We start from the raw sequence: 20,062 nt of genomic DNA on the forward strand, positions 1-20,062 counted from the left end.
GAAACTATTCAGACCAAAGGGTTTAAAAAGAAAAGGGAAAGATACACATAAGCAAGAAGTGGATAGTCTGCACACAAAATCTGCATCCCAATATCTTCAGCTGCATTATTCTACAGCACATAACATGTCAATTTATCTGCACAGTGGTATGCTAACAGTGCACTGCAATTCCTTCAAAATAACGAGAGCTGTGCTTTATAAAGCAAATTTAAAACTTGCTTCAGCACTGAAGGACACAAGTTAGCAACATTGCCTGCAAAAATGAATTAGCGTAACATTCCTCCTAGCACTGCCAACAGTAAACCACTGCATGAAGGACTTGGAGGTGGATCGTTGGTAGATGTACTGTGCAGGTTGGGATCTTAACACTTAGACCACAGTGCTGTCATTCGTATCTTTGGAAATCCCAGTCTTTTCTCTGAATCAAAAGCTTCCAATGTGTTTGCCTAGCTTTATGAGGTGTTTTACAAGACAGTTTTGCCTTTCTAGTTTAGTCTCATCCACAATGATCCTTTTCTTCACATGCACAGAACACATCCAGAAGACTTATTATGTTTTTCAGATATTTCATTGTGCAACTTTTAGTGTAATTCCTTCCAGTGCTTCTTCCCAGAATTGGATTTGAATTCTGCAGATCACAACACCCATAAGTCTTACCATGCTGTGGTCTCCCAGCATAACACACACTTTCCAGCAACACAAAGCAATCCAAGACAGCAATTTGAAGTGAGCTGCATGGATCAGTATGTGTACAGAAGTGGCACTTCAGATTGAATGAGTATAAATGTCTCTGATGTTAAGTTGCTCAGGAATCTGAAAACAAGGACACTGCCTGGTGCTCTTAAGCTGTAACAGCCATAAGGGTGGCTGAAGTTGTTTCACAGGGAGTTGAGCCCTCAATTATCATGAATTTCTAATATAGAGTTCAAACAGCCTTTGACCATCTCTAGCAATGAAGCACGAACTCTCTGGGGAATACAACAACCCTTGCACTTAAAACAACACCTACAAACAGCTTCATTGCATGTTAACTTAATAACTAAGGGACACATTTGGTGAGAGCTGCTGACGAAGCAAAGTCCCATAGCTAGAGCTTTGGCAGCTCTGGGAACACCCACTGGGAAAAGCACTGCACCAATAACTTTGAACATGCACAACATTCAGTGGTCATAAGGAATGCAGGTTCATCACTGCGTTCTCTTTACACAGTGTCTGAATGACTCCTTTGTAATTAAAACACATCACCACAAACAAACGTTGCCAGGGTTGATTACAACAAGGAATCCAAACAGAGGAAAATTTGTTATTTTTTTATTTTAGCATTTTTATTATAGCCTTGGCTAATGACAGGACATAAAACAGAATATAACAGTAAGATTTCTGTACCAAGAACAAGTCGTTTTTGCTACCAAATATAAAGCTCTGCAAATTCAAAAGTACTTTTACTCCTAAAATAGGAACACCAACAATGCAGTACCAGAAAACAAATTGTGGCCAGTTGAGCACAACAAATATCAAACTTTTTGTCCCCAAAGTTTTCTACCAGTAGCTGAATGGTTTTTTTTCCAGACAAACTTCAATCTGAGAATGGTGGTCTCACCTGTTATGTCTCACCACACATCTCCTGACTGCAAGGCCATCACAAGAAACGTGAAGGAGAAAGAGCCCTTCATTGACATCAGCACACTGCCAGATCAGATCACTCCCAGAGGCTTGGAAAGCCATTTTAACTGGAAGGCAGCTAATTACAAGTGCCCAAACACTTCATTTTTCCAATGAAGAAAATACACGTGAAAATATTTATTGCTTAAGAATCATCCACAATCTTTACCCTGATGACATCTCTCAGTAGATACACGTTATCTCAAAGAATAGTAATTCCACAGGTAGTGACCAAACAGCACTAACAGCACAGACAATCTGCTTTTGTTCCCACCATGAAAAACAAAGGCAAAATAAAACCAACACACGCACACAGAGTTACATGTATAACCAGGGGCTGGTTTGGATACACTTGAGGTTTCATAGTTCAAGTACTGGTTCATATTGCTATTGCAGATTATCTTACCCTACTAAGCTTATATGTGAAAACACCAACTTCACAGAGTTTGCTCTCCTTGGCAAAGTGGGCAGCACCTGCAGCATACTTTGCTCAGAGCATTTCACAGAGATACCAGGCTGATAGCTTAAAAGTAGGCAAACGCTGCAGAATCAGAACAAAGCACGTTTGTGGCAACTGAAGAATAGGATGGGAGTTCACCAACTATTTAGTGGTAAGTGCATAAGTTCTTCTGGAATAGCTAGAGTCATAGAATAATTCAAGTTGGAAGGGACCTTTAAGGACCATCTGGACCACATGCCCTGCAAAGAACAGGGACATCTACAGCTAGATATGTTGCTCAGAGCCCCTCCAGCCTGACAAGTGATTCACAAAAACACAGCAAAAGATTTAGAAATAAGGTGCTGTGGATTGTTATTTGTTGTTTCTGGCAACACAAGTAAGGTGCCACCTCACTTCTGCATGCTGTTTAGAATAGGCCAGACAAGAACTTAGGAGTGTGTGCTTTTCCATTCAAGTTCTATACAAACTTATTTGACAAAATGGGACTTTGTGCTTCTGTGCATCTAAATATATAAAAGGTTATCATTTTCACTTCAGAGGTGAAGACTGCATGAGTCATGGAAAATGAGGAACAACTGCTTTTGCAAGGCAAACTTGAGCTCCCTAGAAAAGGCAGTGATGGAAGACCTTACTTCACATTTTTAGAAAGATTCAAATATAAAACAGTTCACAAACAGCAGTTTCAGGCAGGCAGAAATTTCAGCTGCTTGGCTAGATTCAATACGTCTGCTATTGAAGTACCACTGAAATTATACCTTAGCTGTAGAAATCTTACCATTTTTCAAAGGAAAGTTTAAAAACTATACAAATCATTGCTACACCTGAGCTCAGAAGAGAAAAAGTTGGAGTTTTATCTGCTTGTTAGCTACTCAGATAACAACTATTCACATTAGTAAACTGACTGACCTGATTGCTGGACTTATCAGAAGTACTCAAAAAGCCAAGCACAGCACATGGCTGCTTGTCCTTATCAGCCACCACACATGGAGCTGCACACTACAACTGTTACTATGGACTGCAGACAATACCTGCCACGATATGCAGCCAAGCTCCAAAACAGCTCCCTTTCTGGCAGTGTCAAGGAAAGCCACCTTGGCCTTTAAAAATAAAAGCTGAAGAAAAGCACAGCATATTGGAGCCACCTCAGAAGTCATACTGTTCACTCCATCTTGGAGCAGAACCTGAAAATACAGTTTGCGCTGATTCTGCCAGGCACAGATCACTTTGAAGAAGAGAGAGAAGTGTGCAGTTGTGTGTAGTATGTTTTATACTACAATTAACAGTTTGCAATGCCCTAAAAACAGTATGAAAATACTCTTCAGTAATTACAGAATTCATACATATTTGGATATGGAATCACCCATGCATAGAAAACTCATAGAATGCTCTTTGGGGTTTATCTCATTTAATATATCAGCATTATTTAATCTTATGTGGCTAGAGCAATGCCAGAAAACAGCAGGACTGGTTTGTGCTGACCTACAGGAAACTCTTTAAAATTATCTGCAATACAGAGGAAGAGATTTTAGGCAGTAAACAGTAAAAGAACATCTATCCTTCAGGGTTCAATCTGAAGGACACAACGCCTGTCGTATAAAATGGAGTGTGCCCTTAAAGAAGTACTGCCTTTTAGTTGTTTCATTAAGATATAAGGCATGCCTGGAGTTTAATTAGATACTTGCAGAGACCAAGGAAATCTGCACTGAGCAGAGACAGAGGAAGGGCTACGGTCTCACAGACACACACCTGAAAACACTGCAAACACTAACCTTGCAGGGCTCCCTAATTAGTGACTATTACACACTACTGAACAGGACACCACTAACAGCTGCTTTATCTTAAAAGTAACACAAAATTAAAAACAGGGAGTTAGTATCAAAGAAAGTCATCTAACACCATGTCAGGCAAGAAAAGTTTCAATGACTATTTTGTATCCCTAATACAATGGGAAACTGAAGATAAGCTTAATATAAAAACTACTAAGCAAAAACAATGTCAAAGGTGTATAATATATAAAATACTGACTATGTGTTATGAAATACGTATCACAAGGGTTACCACGATGCATTTCCACGTTAAACTCCAAAACAATCTCCAAGTCACACGTTGAACACAAGGCCTTCCTCCTGGCACAATGCCACCAGAATTCGACTCCACAGTGACTCCTTTAAGCCAGAGTATAACGTCACCTGCAAACAAGGCAAAAATGGACATTTTAATATCTGCTATCTCCACACACTTAGAAAACGAAGCAGTCATTTTCCTATTCACAATGAAACAATGAGATCACCATGAGTTTTAGAGCCACCTGCTTGTGCAACCTGAGAGACTCCTCCCATGACTCTTGACTTGTGTGGTATTTCTGGAAAAAAATGAGTATGTGCACACATGTACATACACACGTTTGTAAGATCTGTGTGGTTTAGCTTCAGGTCCCTTCAAACGCCAGCTAAACTATAAAATGAAAATGAATTCAGAAACCTATGCAAACCCATCTTGTAAGCATCTTTCCAAAGCTTCTTACTACTATCCGCAACCCAAAAAACCCCTCTTTAAATGGCTATTTGAACATCTTACCACAAGCTTTACACATTGTGTCCTTGAACTGCACTGCCTTCCCCTTCTCCACCTTGCATTTGCATCTGCATCTGCGCCTGCATTCTCGCAATCATCTCCTGCATGCGACGGAGCTGAAATACAGCGTAAGAGAACCTTCAGCCTTACCTCACCTCAGAACATGATTCTCTGCTGCCACCACACTGTTAATCACACATATTGAGATGGGATGCACATCTGCATGGCTCGATCTGACAAGTTGACATCTTAGGTTATGGACTGTTTGTCTACCACTCATATTCCAACCAGGAAGAGGCTGGAAATTTGCTGACTGAAATCAATAAGCTTTCTTATTGTAACCTGGGACTTGTAAGCATCCCTAAACTGAAGTGTTTTCTTACCCCAAAGTTAAATAAGAAAGAATGGTGCTGTTGAAATGCTAAACTCACTACAGCTTTTACATTTGTTTGCAAAACAACTGGAGCTATAAATTACAGATTTATCATAGTCACAGAACAAGAGAATTTCCACATTGTCTTTTATTCCTGATAATTCCTACTGCTGTTTCCTCCTTTGTTGCAGAGTTGAATTGACTTTTTCCTCCCAGTTTGCAACTGCTAAGTTTAGAACCTTTCCATCCATTTGTTCCATCCATTCAAGGATGGCTCTCCCTCCCCACGCAACATGCAGAACCACCATTATTGACCAGCATGATTAAATCTGACATTGCATTTGTTCCAATAAATCAGTATTCTGAGAACCCCTATATCTCTCCATATTGTTTTTACTCTCCCTTGCATAGTATTATTAGCATATTAGAACATTCCATCCTTCCCATCACAGATTATCAACATCATATAAATCACCTATCCCAAAAGAGCAAAACAAAGATAAAGCTTCCCCCATCCAAATAATTGAGATTTTTCATCTTACTTCAGCTTCTTTTTCAAGCAGAATCTGGTCTTTATTTACTTCCTCATCTTCTATTTTCCTAAGATAGAAAAATATTGTTCAGTAACATGTTTGTAGGCATCAGTGAAAGCTATTTCTGAACATTACTCAAGTAGAGCAGTTTGAGCATGGTGTTAACTTAGCTGACTGCAATTGGAATACCACACAATTCAGCAATCTGAGTACACTGTGCTCAATTCTTTTTCATTGGTGCAGTGAAGCAATACAACTAAATCAAACCAAGTTCAAGATAATGCTGGACAAGATACTTTACATGTTACTTCCCTATTTTTGTTAATATCCAGGAACTTTGAAACCCTGTTACCCCCAGGTGGAACCTTCTTTTGGCAGTTCTCTCTCATCTCTAATGGCATGAACCACATTTGCTATCAAATATCTAGAAGGCACACATCAAACTATGCTTCTTACCCTCAAAGCTTTTAGTAAATGAAAAGCTGAATCCAAGAAGATGCAGACCCTCAGCCTGTTTCCAGTACAGCATTGTACTTAAAGTGAACACCATTCAATAAATCTGTACACTTATCTTTGAGTAAACTTGCTAGGATACATTTGTACACATTTCTACTCAAAACCAAAAGCACAAAGCAGCAAACCACTGCATGTATCTGCCACCCTTCCATTATTTTTATAGTATAATCACTGTTAGTTCTTCCCCAGTTCCACAGATTCCTTGGGTGTAACATGTAAAAGTACAGCACAAACCCTGATTGCTCCTGTTAAAATTAATACCTTCCATCTGTATCTAAGAAAACTGCTGCTTAATGGGAACATTCAATTTTACATTGAGAAACTGGGCAGAAGACTACTTGCATGTACTATATCTTCAGGATTTCATACACTTGCAAGTGCATTTTCCTTATCCCACGCTGCAGTGTGGAAAATCTGCTAACAGACCTCTTAATCAGCAAGAGCACTATCAAAAGTGCAAACCAAACACTCCTATTTCTGAAACCAGACCAGGCATGTGACAAAATCTATGGCAACAGCAGGAGAAAACTTTGCAAAATGTATCAAACCCACTGACACGTGCAATTACGAAACCCTCTAGTGGTTGAAATAAGAGAAGCAACACAATCTAAGTTAGGAAGCACTCAGTCTCCATAAAGAACTCACAAACTCAACTTTAGAGACTGTTTGTTTTTGTTTTTGTTTTTTTTCAGAAACAAGGTGTTCTTTCCTGCCTCTTTTACCACAGCCCAAAATAGGACTGAAAGACATTACCCTGTGCCTGCTCTTCAAAGAGAACTATTTATTTATATCATGTTAAATTAATTACCACAGGACTTGGCTTTCTTTTCTTAAAGCTACTTTCTTAAAGTCCAAATAAGCAAGTCAAAGAAACGACTCATTTTAATGAATCAGCACTTACCTAACTTGCATGTTTTTAGAAGGTGTTCATCATACATTTTCCCTATGTTTTTACCTTGAATACACCAAGCAAACTGTGTTCAGACCTTAAAGCAGAGATTTAATTACGCTCCTTTTAAAGGCACAACTGACTCAGATTTGCATCATACTTTCTCTTACAGTGAATGTAAACTGATTGATTGAACTTCTCACTAAGTGCCCCTGGAGAGCTGCAATTAAATGGTGGGGAGAGAGAAAGAAGACCAAGAAATGAATTCAGAGGAGGACGTGGCCTGCAGCAATAAGATGACAACCTGCCGCCTCGCTTGAGCCGCTCAGAACGGAAGTTCTCATAGTGAAGATCTTGGGTCACCTCCTGAAGATCTTGCATGTGGGTGCTAGAGGAATGAGAAAAATGGAAAGGTAAAACATCAGCTTGGTTAAGCACCACATTGGGTCAGCGAGCTCAGCGTATGGATTCATATAACATAACAATTTCAGAGCTGATTTATGTTAAATCAGGGCTATAAAAGGCAAACAGACAGCACCCTGGACTCAGAGGCAGCCCAAACATAAGCCCCATGTGACACAAAGCAGTGCTGGGCAGGGAAAGTAGAGCAACAAAGCCTGAAAAACCTTAGCTGCCCAAGGAGGCTGTGGATGCCCCATCCCTGCAGGCATCCAAGGCCAGGCTGGATGTGGCTCTGGGCAGCCTGGGCTGCTGGCTGGCAACCTGCACATAGCAGGAGGTTGGAACTGGATGAGCATTGTGGTCCTTTGCAACCCAGGCCATTCTGTGATGCTAACCAGCAGGCTTTTGAAGTCTAATACTTTGCAAATATGTTTATATAGACAGATAGCTTAGAAATAGATATCTTTCAACAAGCATGAGATGAAAAGCAACCTGCTTTACATTCTTGGGCATGTGTGTTCAACAGAAGACTTGGACACAAGATTATTTTCATAGAATCATTAAGTAATCCATATTGAAAAGGCTCTGTGGAGGGTGTTGGTCCAATCCCTACCCTGGCCCACCAGATTAAACTTGCTCACAGCCTCCTCCAGACAAACTCATCCCCTTTAAGGATTCCATAGTCTCCACAAACCCCCATTCCAACGTCTGAGTATCTTCCTGACTATTATTGTTAGTTAAGCTATTATTTAATTGGAACTTTTAAACTTACATTAACATGGTCCTCAGTTTGAGGAAGTCATTATGTTCTGGATTCTCCACTTCAACGACACCCCACGGGTACAGCCGACCTCGAACTTTTTTACCTTTGGCTTCAATGAGTTGATTGGACCCCACTACACAAAATGGAATGCTGGCCTGAAAACCCAAGATTCAACAACTACTAACAATGAACTAGGACAAACAACACAGCAACAACTCTTGTTCTACTCAGGACTGCATATTATGGTAGTAAATTCGTAATGCTTTTAATTTGAAGCTGTGAAAAAAAAAAAAAAAATCATTATTATCACCATCTTTCCAATAGAGAAGCCTGAGCACACAACCATAGTGACTCACTCAAGGTCTCAAAGGTCACTTATGTATTTTGATTAAATGCCACCTGAGCATTCTGAAAAGATACAGTACATTCATACCTTCAGAAGTCTGGTCTGCTCTTTAAAATCTTCATCCTCATCAGATTCAGCATCAGGCAGGTGATAAATCTTGATGCCGTGCTCTTCAATTTCATCCAGAATCTGAGATTTTTATACAAGACATTGAGATAATGTACACAAAGTGAGCACTTTTAAGGCATTGGGTAAACTGATAAGCTAGGCCCAAGTTCAAGAGATTGGGTATATCTTACTAATTCAAATTTCTTGCCAACTATGTGCTTTTACAGAACATTTCTTCATGACATTCAACGACTGCTTCCCACACTTTCAGACAAACAGTGGTACATTTCCTCCCTGCTGCTTTATTTTAACATACCAAAATTTCCACTAGGTAAAAATTGTATTTGCAATTAAATCAGCTTCTATTACAAAAAATTAGTACCTCTAGGAGAATTGCCCAGTAGCACTGACTGTCGTATAGAAATAAGACCTGCAATTGAGCCTTACAGCATTTCGTATTACAGCTAGAATTACATGCATTACTAGCCATGAAATCTAATTTTAAACAAAGCTATAGAAACAATGCAAACAATTTGGCCTTCCAATTCATTCAGTTTCACATTAACTGTAATCAACAAAAGCAAAGCACAGCCTTCCTTGCTTAGGGAATACTACTATATTCTAGTTTTACTTGAGAACAAAGCTAAGTTCCAGCAGATCAGAGATGCTTTGCCCCTGCCTTGGAGCTGATCAAACAGGTAAGGGAGCAATCACCGCTACCAAACATATTTAAATGTATTTTCCAAGTTTCAAAATTGACTTAGTGCAATTGTATGTACAGCCAGTCTGCCATTTCACAGGCAACACTTTAAGGGCGAGTTCCAGTTAAATAAACAATGCTAAGAACTTAAAATACAAACACACGTATTAGATAAAGGTACAGATTGCATATGAGATTATATTTTCTTGTAGAGGTTGAAAGAGACTCCTCTTGAGAGTGACCACACTGCCACAGCCAAAATGCAACACTTTTTTGCAAGCTAGAAAAATACTTACCCTTTTCTTTAGTCTCTCTCGCTCCTTCAGTGAAAGCGTGTCAGCTTTTGCAATTACTGGTACAATGTTTACTTTGTTGTGTATTGCCTTCATAAATTCAACATCCAAAGGCTTAAGGCTAAAAGTAAAACAAGGGAAAAGTTTAATTTATTTTAACATAAACGATCAACATCAATCAGGTTGGGAGTTTTTATCGTTAATGATGTCTCTGGGGCTGCCTGGCCCTGATGTGGAGAAGCATGACTGGGGGCCACTGATATTCTAACAAAAAGTTCTATCAGCTGAAAATTCCTAAGCCCATTGGGTCTGGCAGGGCTCAGCCCAGAGCACTGAGGGGTTAGGGGATGTTCTATCAGGGCTCCTCTCAACAGTTACCAAAGGTCTTGGGAATCTGCTAAGCTGTGTGCTGACTGGAAGCTTGTCGATGTTACACACATCTATGAGCAGGGCACAAGAGGAGACCAAGGAAACTACAGAGCTCTTAGTCTGACCTCAGTCTGGAAAAGTTATGGAGAAGATCACCCTGTACACTACTGAAAGGCATTTAAGATTATAGGCAGTCAACATGGGCTCACAAAGGGAAGGTGCCACCTTAGTATTTGTTCTCCTGTGATAAGGTTAGGTGATGAGCTGGCTGAATAGCCAAGCTCAAAGGGTCATAGTGAATGGGCAGCCAGTCACCAGGGGAGTTCTCCAGGGCTCAGTTCCAGGGACTTCAACACTTTTAATAATGATCTGGATGCAGGAATTGAATCCAGAAGTTCACTTCTGAATTCAAGTTGCTGACCTTACTAAACTGGGAGGTGCTGTAGACTCTCCAAAGGGACAAGAGGACCTGCAGAGCGATCCAGGTACAATGGAGCACTTCACAATCAGCAATTGCATGAAATGCAATAAAGGAAAATGCCAGGTTCTGCACCTGGGACGAAGCAATGCCAGACAGGTACAAGCCTGGGAGATGAGTGACTGGAGAATAACTAAGCAGAAAGGGATCTGTTGGTGCTGGCTGACAGCAGCATGACTAGGCAGCGTGCCCAGATGGCCAAGAAAGAGAACTGCACTTCGGGGTACATCAAACACATCCATCAGCATACGTTCAGCATCAATGCAACTTCACCTTGAATACTATGTGCAGTTCTGGGCTTAGTGATGTAAAAAGGATGGTAACATAATAATCATACACTAGTGACCAGATGAGGACAACAGAGCCAACAAAAGGGCTGGATAGCATGTCCTATGAGAGGCTGAGGACAAACTGCCTCACCTGAAAAAAAGGAGGTGAAGAGGCAAGCTCACCGCTGTCTACAATTTACAGGAGGGGAAACTGAGGTGCCAATCTCATCATCCTGGTCACCACTGACAGGATGTGTGGGAACAGCACAAAGCTGCACCAGGGCACGTTCATATTAGGCATTAGGAAATATGTCTACAGTGGGGGTGGTGAAACACTGGAACTGGCTTTCTAGAGAGGTGATTGATGCACCATGCCTGTTAGGGACCAAGATAATGCCCTCACTAATAAGCTTTAACTTTTGGTTAGCCCTAAGATGGTCAGGCAGTTGGACTTAATGATCCTTGTCAGTTGCTCCCAACTATTCTCATTCTCTGTGTAAGGAGAAAGACTTAGAGGCAACACAATAATTTCAGCAGTTCTACTCCTACTTTAAGGAACGGCAATCTGATTCTGAAGATTTACATCAGCAGGCACAAGAACAATTCCCTGCAGTCAAATCATTTCAAAAATGCCATGACAGAAATACTCACCCGTGACCAAATGGTGAAATGAAATAGAAGCAGCAATGCACACGGTTATCTATGATGTGCCTTCTGTTCAAACCACTCTCATCGTGCAGGTAGCGCTCAAACTGCTCATCGATGTAGGAGATTATGGTCTTAAAGCTGGAAAGCAAATGGAGACTTGAACTGTGCTCACTGCCAAACAGCCAGTACTGTAATGTTACCTGAGAAAGCCCTGAAAAGACAACTTGCTGATAAACCAACCTATGGATGAACAGAATTTACTGGTGCTGTCAGATCACATGTGCACACCTGAGCGTTCTAATTGAACTGCAAAATAACAAGCAATTCTTACTGCTATGCATAATACATCATATGTATGCATTGTACATGTATATTAAGATAAAATATGCATACATTACACATAATAATACATTTCTTCTAAGCAAATTACTCTTGAGCTAGTATTCACCTTGTGACTAAGCATTAATCACACATGCTGAAGATACTCTAAGTTTCTTATTCCAAATTGATTTAAAACATCAAATTGTTGATGCTGATGCAAGAGCAAAGTCAGTCAGCAGCTGCAAGTGCAGGAATCTCGCATCACTACTGCTCTGAGTTGCATCTCCCTGAACCACTTCACCTTACATACACATCTGTTTAGTTTGAGAGCTATACTCCTATTGCATGCCTGCCAGTGGTCAATGCCATAGGCTAAGGACAGGAATACCAGTTTATTACTGAATGGAAGAATAAATAAAACGTTTGTCTTGCACGAGATGTTCTGATTCCCAAGTAAGGTGGAGAATCAACATAAGCAAAGCAACAATCCCAAATAAGTCTTCACTAATGGGAGAACTGGAGCAACGGGGAGCAGAAAGTAAGGGCAGCACGATGCTGTAGTGAGAATGGCTGAGATGACGTGCGAGTTCTTGGCAGAAGGTGGGCAGCAGAGGTTATGGCTGAATGCCATTCATCTCATCATTTCTCAGTACTTATCAGAACACAAACTTTCTAGAAACATCAGAACCCTAAGGTGATGAAAATGCACTAAAAAAAACAAAGCACAGAATCTTAGAATCCTCAGATGATGGATTTGGACAACATCTAAAGGTGGATTTTTATTTGCACCAAATAGTAGACAAATTACTTTATCTTTCTTTAATTCACTGTGTTACAGAGGTTCCAATGCTTTCTGAATATTAAAAAAAAGTTAAGTACACAATCTACTTAAAAACCTGCCCAAAAATCTCTCCAAACATCACACCTCACATTCAGTACTTAAGCTAACCCTCCAAAAAAGGATGAGCTGGGCAGTTACTTTCACCACCCCCCCTTTGCACAAGCACAGCATGGACACGTACTGATCTACAGGTGCTGACTGACATTCTGTGCACATACCAATCTCTGCAATTGATAGCATCCCCATATCCAGGCGTATCTACAACTGTCAGGCGGAGTTTCACACCCCTCTCTTCTATTTCAACTGTCGAGGCTTCAATCTGCACAGTGCGTTCAATCTTCTCTAAAAGATAAGAAGTTTGGTGTTTCAGAACAGAATCTATAAGAGGTCGTTTTGAGATCAGATCAGATTAAATAAATGGCAGGTTAGAAAACAGATTTCTTATTTTATTTTTATTTTTTACTTCTCCTCAAGTCTCTGTAGAAACTGAGGGAAAGAATGCCTGACTGAGAGAAAATTTAAGTACTCAGTAATTTGAAAAGCAACACTGAATGATACATAAGATCTTTTTTCCTTAAGGTTGAAAAGAAGTGGTTTTCAGTCAGTGTGGAAAGTTGCTACAGCAAGTTGTTTAACAAGGAGAGAAGAGGGAAAAAACAGCATCTTCCTCTGTTTTCTTATGATATTCTCTTTGGCTGGATCATTGCATGCCTTGTTTAGCAGATTCAAAAAGGGCTGAAAAGAAAGTGCACATCCACTAAATGGGCAAAGGAATCAAATTGCAAGCCTGAGGGAACATCAAAAACGTGCATGTTCAAAATCACAATAGATTGAACACTGAAAAAAAGATTCTGACTGTTTCAGTTGATTATCTCAATGTGATGTGATGAACACTAAGCAAAAGGAGAGATTAACTGGTTGCTGCCAGTACAACCCTTCAGCACAGCCAAGGACTAAATCACAAGGGCCAGGAACTGAAGGAACCAGATCTATCTGGCGGTTCAACTATCAGAAAATACCTCAGAATGATGACAGCTAGAAACAATAACTCGGCTATTAACAAAATCCAAAGATAAAAAATTCACTTCCAAATTGCCAGAACAGAGCAACAGGAAGAGCGTGCTTACCAGCAGCTCCTGGGATTATCCGTTCTGGGTAGAGGTCTGTCAAGAAGAGGCTGTTTATTAATGTAGATTTTCCCAGTCCGGATTCACCTGGGGTTCAGCATACAGAGAAACTCAATATATTTGCATAATTAATCTCAACTGTAACCAGAAAGCAACATCTGACTATATCTGATGTGAAAAACAATCTAAGTATTTCAGTTGTCATTTAAAGACCTACAGCTTGTAACTTTTATTAGAAAAAACTTGCACGAGAATGTTGAATAACAGCTGATCCACCACAGCTTTATAATGCACTTCCTCAGAGGTTTCTGATGATTTCTAATCAGACCTGCTAGCCTAGTGGAGTCCCTAATTTAAAATTAGACATCATTTCCCTCTTCACGCCTTCTGGTTTGAAGGCAAGCTTTTCTGCTATCATTCACAGAACGACAGAATTGTAGGGGTTGGAAGGGGCCTCCAGAGCTCATCGAGTCCAACCCCCTGCCAAAGCAGGTTCCCTACAGCAGGTCGCACAGGAAGGCATCCGGGCAGGACTTGAACATCTCCAGAGAAGGAGACTCCACCACCTCCCTGGGCAGCCTGTTCCAGTGCTCCGTCACCTCACTGTTCCATAATTCCATATATTCCAGAATATAGAAGCTCACACACACTGAGAAGTAATAGAGAAATAGCAGGAGCTGCTATTCTTGCTTAGAACACCTCTCTCCAAATGAGATTTTACCAACACAGCCTCTACAAGTGAAAGAGGCATGCAGACACAGTGATTTAACACTCACATGGCATCAGCTCAGCAAAACCAAGACAGCTTTGACTGCGACCAGCAACACTGCCTGCTTTCAGTGTGGGTAAACAGCACATCTAAAACAAATCAGTTTCCTTGTCTCTCAAAGATAAGCAGCTTTTTTTTCTGACTGAGTACTGATAGCTTAAAGTCCTGATCAGATGGTAAGAAACATGGCAGGTTAATGAAGAGTTATAGCTCAGTACAGACATTATGATATAGGCCATGAGGAACACACTTAAATGCCATGCATATTTCAAGAGGAAAAAAAATTAACATTCCAAACTACTGAAGTAATCAACAATTTAAAACACAGTTTATCTCCACTCTCATCAGCTCCTCCCTCTGCTGGTGTATCTTACAGCATCACTCCAAGTTTCCAGTGAAGTCACTTTTGTGCAAGTTCTCTTGCTGTAGCTCTCATTTACCCCTTTGAGCAGTGGCAAGCAATAACGTCACAGTCAGACGAGGCACAGGGGGCTAATTGGTGTCACTCTGATACCAGGCCATGTCTCCACTGTCTCCTATTTCAGCAGAAATAACCATTTGGTCTGAATAACCTTGTACAGCTTTCTACCAGGACTATTTTAGGTAGCACTATTTGCAATTCATCTGAGAGAGATGTGGATTTTAACCCCCCCAACCTATTTCCTACATGCAGGACCAAAAAATAGCAAATGCCAAAGAATCACAGCAGATACCATGACTTGGAACATCTAAAGGCTGGCTTTACCCTTAGGTTTCATAAGGTATCCATTATGATATTATCCTAAGCAAATCCATTGAAGCAAAAATTAAATGACTCCTAACAATCATAAGGTAATTAGCATGCAGTATAACCTCATTTCCCCGTGTCCCTGCTCTCTTCTTTCTTCCCCTCGCCCCAGGTAACAGGAACCAACCACCACCAAATTCTTAGAAGCCAAAACTAAGGGCCAGTGCAGACCAGCACCGTGCTGCTGAAGACAGAACTGGGACAAAAGCAAAACAAGGGCTGCCATTTGGCAGAGCTAATGACAGGTTGAAGGATAAATGCCACCTGTAACTACTGGGATCCCAAACAATCAGCAACTGGAACTCTCACTTATCACGTCCTGTCCCATCTCTCCTTTGAAAGATCTACCCAAGGTTCTTTTGAACTACAGAAGCAAAACAAATAGTTTAATACTATTTTCTTAATGAAAAGAAGCCACCAGGACTTGTATTCATACATGAGAGCAATTTTAAGCTAAATCTTGAGCGGAAGGCTTGAACCCTGTGAGACAGAAGGAAGGAAGTAACCATAATTGGAGCACAAAACAGAGTTCTTTCACTTCAACCACAAAATGATTACCATACATGGCTTGTGATACCAAAACCAACAGATGCGTGAATTAATAAAAGTACAAAGAAGTTAAATGTTGCAGCGCAACGCTTTCTGACACGAGTTAAAGCCTTACAACAGCAAAAGCAACATTCACTTTAATCCTGAATTCTCTGTCAGTGAAGAATACTACACAATGTTTCCTTACCAACCACCATAAGAGTGAATTCAAACCCCTTTTTCACAGACTTCCGATGGACCTGATTGGGAAGGTTTGCAAATCCAACATAACCGGGGGTTTCTGGATTGGTAAACTGAGCAGGCTGTTGCTGAAATTAAATCAGACAGTAATAAGCAACCACACAAGACATAGCAATTTCAAATACGATAAACTAGAACCAGAAGAAAGCAGAGAAAAATCAGAAATTTCATAAATCGTTTGCCTTCCCAAAGCTCTGCCTCCTGCCCTTCTCTGGATGCAAAAAATAACTTTATTAGAATCCTCCATCATTTAAGACCTGAAATCACAAGTTGAAGGTGCATGATCACAGAGAGATTCCCTATGCAAGTCTGCCCATTACTCAACAGATTCACAACGAATATAGAAAACCTAGGATTTGAGAAAAGTTCCCTTTACTTTCATCTAAGACCACCTAAAATAAGGGAAAAAAAGCCTCAAACATTTACTTACTGAAGCATACAATACATTTACAGCTACACACTTCAGCAGTAACCTCACACTAACTTCAAATAAAAAAGCTTGCTGTAACACAATGGAAAGCACAGCAATGGCAGCCCAGTAGCCAAGTCCCAGGCTGCAGCAAGTAAGAATTTGCTCAAGTGTGGCAGCTGCAAACACAGAAACAAAGGAAAGAAGCTGCTTACCCTCCAAAGGCCTCAGGCACACAGGGATCTCCAGCAAGAGACCCTCAGCTCCACTGCCAACCCTAAGTGAGGTCTGGGAAGGGCTGGATCCTGGCTCCACCCTTCCAGTCACTCAGGTACACTGCATGCACCTGAGCTCCCCTGGGTTGGCCCTGCCTTCCACCAGGTGCTCAATCACTGCTTCAGGCCACGACCTGCGTTTCTGCTACACTTGTGCATGAGGCTTAGCACTTAAACAAGGAAAGCCACCATTACTCCTGTGGTTTTTTAGCACATCCAGCCAAAAACAGTACTTGTGAAATGGCAGTTACCTGCTGGAAACTTCATCAGAGATCTCTTTTACATGGAAAAAACAACACAGAAGTGCTTAAATTCTCTCTAGTACCAATACTGCAGGTAAATCTTCAGACCTGTTATTTTTCCTCTTCAAATACATTACACAAGTAGCTTTTATTCGTTTTGCTGTGATAACCTAATGTTTTTACCCATTACATCAAATGCAAGAGACAAATAATTAAATGAAAAATACTGGCATGCTGGGATTCAAGTTGCCACATTTTTATGAAGGCCTTTGCTGAGTAGATCAGATGACTGACTAAAGAAATGAAGATGTGAACAATAAATTAAACACAAGAACATCCTTTCCTTCAGTTATTCCTGCTCAAAACATAGCAGCTGAATGGGAGTTCCAGTGAAAACATAACATGGAGCTTCTTGTGTGCAACTCCATCCTTCTGGGAGCATCAGTTAACTACAGAGGTTTACCCTACATGTGTGAAACCATTCTAATATCTATGTTCCATAACTCAATCATTCACTGTCATCTTCTAAATGTGAATTCTCTCACAGTTGTGAACTGCAAGTTTAGCACGCACAGCCCCACCAAACACGAGGTAACAGACAAACATTCCGTGTGAAGATAAAACTTATAAGACAAAACTTTCAGAATGTTCCCTTCTAGGGAAGAAACGTTATTCTTACCTTGGACATTTTTATGGGAGCTCAGGAGCAATTCTGAAAACACAAAAAACCTGAAAACACAGGTTATTAAAAATCGCATGAGAAAAAAAATAACAATAAAAATCAAAAACCCCAACAAATCACTGTCCATTTTTAATGCTAACTTAGAAAAGGAGTGCCTCTGAATGAACGTGCACGTTTTGAAACAGAACCAGTTGCTTTTCATAGAGGTCCAGTAGCTGAAATCTCCAGCATTAAGAAGGAGCACAATTCCCAGCAACCAGTAAGCAGTTTATTCCTATTAGCGTGCAATGAACTCAAGCAACATGAATACGGAACTCTGAAGGCCCCAGATATATGACAAACCATACTGCAGCCTGTAAAAGAGAAGTTCACATCCGTTCCAGAAACTACCCAAACCCAAACACGCCACTAAAAGGCATCTATTCAGAGGAAATGGTTTTTTTCAAAGCTCAATAAACCAACCCATGCAGTCTTTTCTTTTTAAACCTCCTCCCCCTCAGCACTTCCTTTCATGTTTGAGAGCTTTGCAAAGAGTTGAGGTTTCGAAAGGAAACATTTTCTCCTCCTCTTTGGTCAGGATACTCAAAAACTCAACCATCCATTTTAACTGTCGCTGCCAAAATGGTCACATGCAGCTGTTTCATTTTGAGGTGGGAAAAGAAAACTCTGGTGCCTCTATAAGAAAGTCTCTAAACAGACAAAGACCTGCCAGCACAACAGGGCTTCTATCAGGTTTACTTGCATGACTTCAAGAAATCATATAACTTACTCTGACAGTGTAAGAAAGTCAGCATGAGTTGATGCACTTTGAGTCCCCTTTCCAGTTCCTCCTCTGGCCTAGGAGGTATCTGTTCCCATTCACAACAGCCACAGATCAGAGCTGTCTCTCTCTAGCTGACTTTCATTTTGGCAGAATGAAATTACTGCCACCTGGCTCTTTCCATATTCCAGGCATGCTTGCTCTTCCCACCCTCCCAGAGCAGGGAATCTTGGCTGATTATAGCCACAAAGTTGTTATCTTTTTCCCATTGAAGCATTCCTCAAAACTGCTCAAAATGAGCTCCTTTTCCTTCCTGTACCACAAAAAAAAGAGCTAATTAGATGCTTAAAAGCGATGACTGAGAGCTAAAAAGTTGTAAAGAGTTGCATCTTAATAAGCCTAAAGGCTGTTGCACTGAGTTCTATGTCCACAGCAGCTCTGTGAAGCAAATACCACAGCTGTCAGAAATCATCACCAGTTTGTTAACTGTCTTCTGCTGGGCACAGAAAGGCTGGGCTCCTGCCCATCTGACCCTGGCCGGTTTGCTCGAACTACAAGATGCTTTTCTGATGGGAGAGCCAACTAAAAGTGCCACGCATCGAAGCCGTTTGCTGTTGTTTCCCACGGAGCTGAACTCACACAGATCTGTTGCCCTGATTACGTACGCAGAATAAAAACCAGGCAACTCGCTTCTGCGGTGAAAATTCATCCTAAAATAAATCTGCAGCGTTTCCATCAGTAAGCTGACGTGTGAGCAACGAAGCATTCAGCTGCTGGAGATGCTCCTCGGAGGCTCTTCCCATCTCGGGAGACCGCTCCGATAAGAAACGTCCCTCCCAGAGCGTTTCCTGCCGGCTGATGTCATCCAGCCCCGCTCACCATCAAGAATTCTCAACGCCGACCAGAACCGGATCGTGCCGGAGCATCCTCCCGGAGGCAAGGCTTTCCACCCGGCCATCTCTCACAGGGAACTTTCCCACAGCCAGCAGGATATGAAGAACTATTCGTGCACGCTAAAGCGCGGCTTCCCCGTGCTTTGAGCACAGATCTCCCAGGCTCGCGCCTCCAGGGCAGCTCCCACACAGACACACGGATCCAGCCCGGCTGGATGCAGCTGGCAGCGCAGCAGCCCGGCGCCCCGCGGAGCGGCTGCGTTCTCTGCCCCTCATCGCCTCAGCTCTTCCCATTTCCACACAGGAAACCGCATCCCCGACCCCCCCTCCTCCATCCCACGAAGGGGACTTCGCGCTTATAGATGACCGTGAGCGCTAAAGGGCTTCGAGCGAGGCGGATGCGGGCGGGATGCCGCCAGCCCCACAACCCCGGCGCCAGGGCCGCCCGGAACCCTCAGCCCTCATCCCCCAGCATCACCCAGAAACCCGAAGGGCCGCCGTCGTCCCCGTCTCCGACTGAGGGGAGGCTGCAGGCCCCCCCCCGCTGCAGGGAGGAGCTCCCGCCACCCGGCGCCCCTCAGCGCCTCACCTGCAGACTCCGCCGATGGCCCAGCCGCCGCTCCCGCGCTCACGCACCCGGAGGAAGGAGGGGGGAGGGGCAGCAACGCCCGCCCTCGCTCGGGCCACGCCTCCTTTGACCGAGGCCACGCCCCTCGCCACAAAACCCCACCCCTTCACTCACAGGCCCGGCCCATAGGGAGGTGCCGCGCTTAACGCCAGCGCG

General features: G+C 42.0%; 1 protein-coding gene across 1 annotated transcript; it reads right to left on the bottom strand.

Annotated features, from left to right (window-relative positions):
• Nucleotides 1-1,295: 1,295 nt before the first annotated feature.
• SEPTIN2 (septin 2) lies at nucleotides 1,296-19,912 on the bottom strand. The gene is made up of 13 exons (XM_042820708.1): nucleotides 19,868-19,912; nucleotides 17,623-17,672; nucleotides 15,965-16,085; nucleotides 13,673-13,759; nucleotides 12,764-12,887; nucleotides 11,387-11,521; nucleotides 9,623-9,740; nucleotides 8,606-8,707; nucleotides 8,182-8,327; nucleotides 7,312-7,395; nucleotides 5,612-5,669; nucleotides 4,700-4,812; nucleotides 1,296-4,311 (listed from the first exon to the last, which is right to left on the bottom strand). Exons 2-12 carry the CDS (start codon nucleotides 17,629-17,631, stop codon nucleotides 4,708-4,710), a joined length of 1,089 nt encoding a protein of 362 aa, XP_042676642.1. The 5' UTR covers nucleotides 17,632-17,672; nucleotides 19,868-19,912; the 3' UTR covers nucleotides 1,296-4,311; nucleotides 4,700-4,707.
• Nucleotides 19,913-20,062: the final 150 nt, after the last annotated feature.

Source organism: Centrocercus urophasianus, unplaced genomic scaffold (assembly GCF_019232065.1).
Source record: "Centrocercus urophasianus isolate 14NV4802_14NV808 unplaced genomic scaffold, USGS_Curo_1.0 seq_19, whole genome shotgun sequence".
Lineage (NCBI taxonomy): Eukaryota > Metazoa > Chordata > Aves > Galliformes > Phasianidae > Centrocercus > Centrocercus urophasianus.

Bases quoted from the DNA above. Each gene is read 5' to 3' on its own strand.
- SEPTIN2 (XM_042820708.1), bottom strand. The intron at 12,888-13,672 runs GTAAGCACGCTC...CTTATCTTTTAG, and splicing joins GATAATCCCAGGAGCTGCTG to AGAAGATTGAACGCACTGTG. The intron at 9,741-11,386 runs GTGAGTATTTCT...TTTTACTTTTAG, and splicing joins ATTTCACCATTTGGTCACGG to CCTTAAGCCTTTGGATGTTG.